Source organism: Geospiza fortis, unplaced genomic scaffold, assembly GCF_000277835.1.
Source record: "Geospiza fortis unplaced genomic scaffold, GeoFor_1.0 scaffold96, whole genome shotgun sequence".
Classification (NCBI taxonomy): domain Eukaryota; kingdom Metazoa; phylum Chordata; class Aves; order Passeriformes; family Thraupidae; genus Geospiza; species Geospiza fortis.
The window spans coordinates 592,996-593,561 of record NW_005054454.1 but is presented as its reverse complement, the minus strand read 5'-3'; the positions used below and the strand labels follow the sequence as shown (position 1 = coordinate 593,561).

At 60.2% G+C, this 566-nt stretch overlaps 1 protein-coding gene across 1 annotated transcript in view; it reads right to left on the bottom strand.

Annotated features, from left to right (window-relative positions):
* Positions 1–566, bottom strand: part of DONSON (downstream neighbor of SON) — a 5,797-nt gene that overhangs the window by 988 nt on the left and 4,243 nt on the right. Inside the window, 1 exon segment of the mRNA XM_031062622.1 lies at positions 537–566. This exon segment is cut by the window's right edge and continues 70 nt beyond it. Coding sequence (XP_030918482.1) covers positions 537–566 — 30 coding nt within the window.

Here is a 566-nt window from a genome sequence, read left to right as displayed (position 1 = left end):
TCTTGGCTGTAGGGTGGGGAAGCCCTGGCACAGCTGGGGCTGCCCCTGGATCCCTGGAAGTGTCCAAGGCCAGGCTGGACAAGGCTTGGAACAACCTGGGACAGTGGAAGGTGTCCCTGGCCATGGCAGGGGCTGGGACTGGGATGATCTTGAAGGTTCCTCCCAATCCAAACCATTCCCTGCAGGAACAGAAGGTGAGCTGTGGCTCAGGGGCTCCTCGTGCAAGGGGCTTGGGATAGTCTGAGACCCCATAAGATCTGGGGAGAATCTTAACAACCCAGGCTTTCCCTCTGGGCAGCCCTGCACAGCCTCTTGTCTCTCGGGAGGTGAGGAAGGGGACACTGGCATGTCAGTTCAGTGCAGGGATGTGTTGTAGGGATTTAGGAACAGGCTGTGCCTGCAGACAGAATGCTGACTCAGGCTTTAGCCACAAAAATCCCGCTGTGGTGCCCGAGGGAAACGCCACCAAGCCAGGGGCTGATCCCCTGGATAAGGAAGCGCCGCGTCCCCGTTCCCGGAGCCAGCGTGTCCCTCACCTTGAGCGTCTGCAGGGTCCCGCCCCGGAA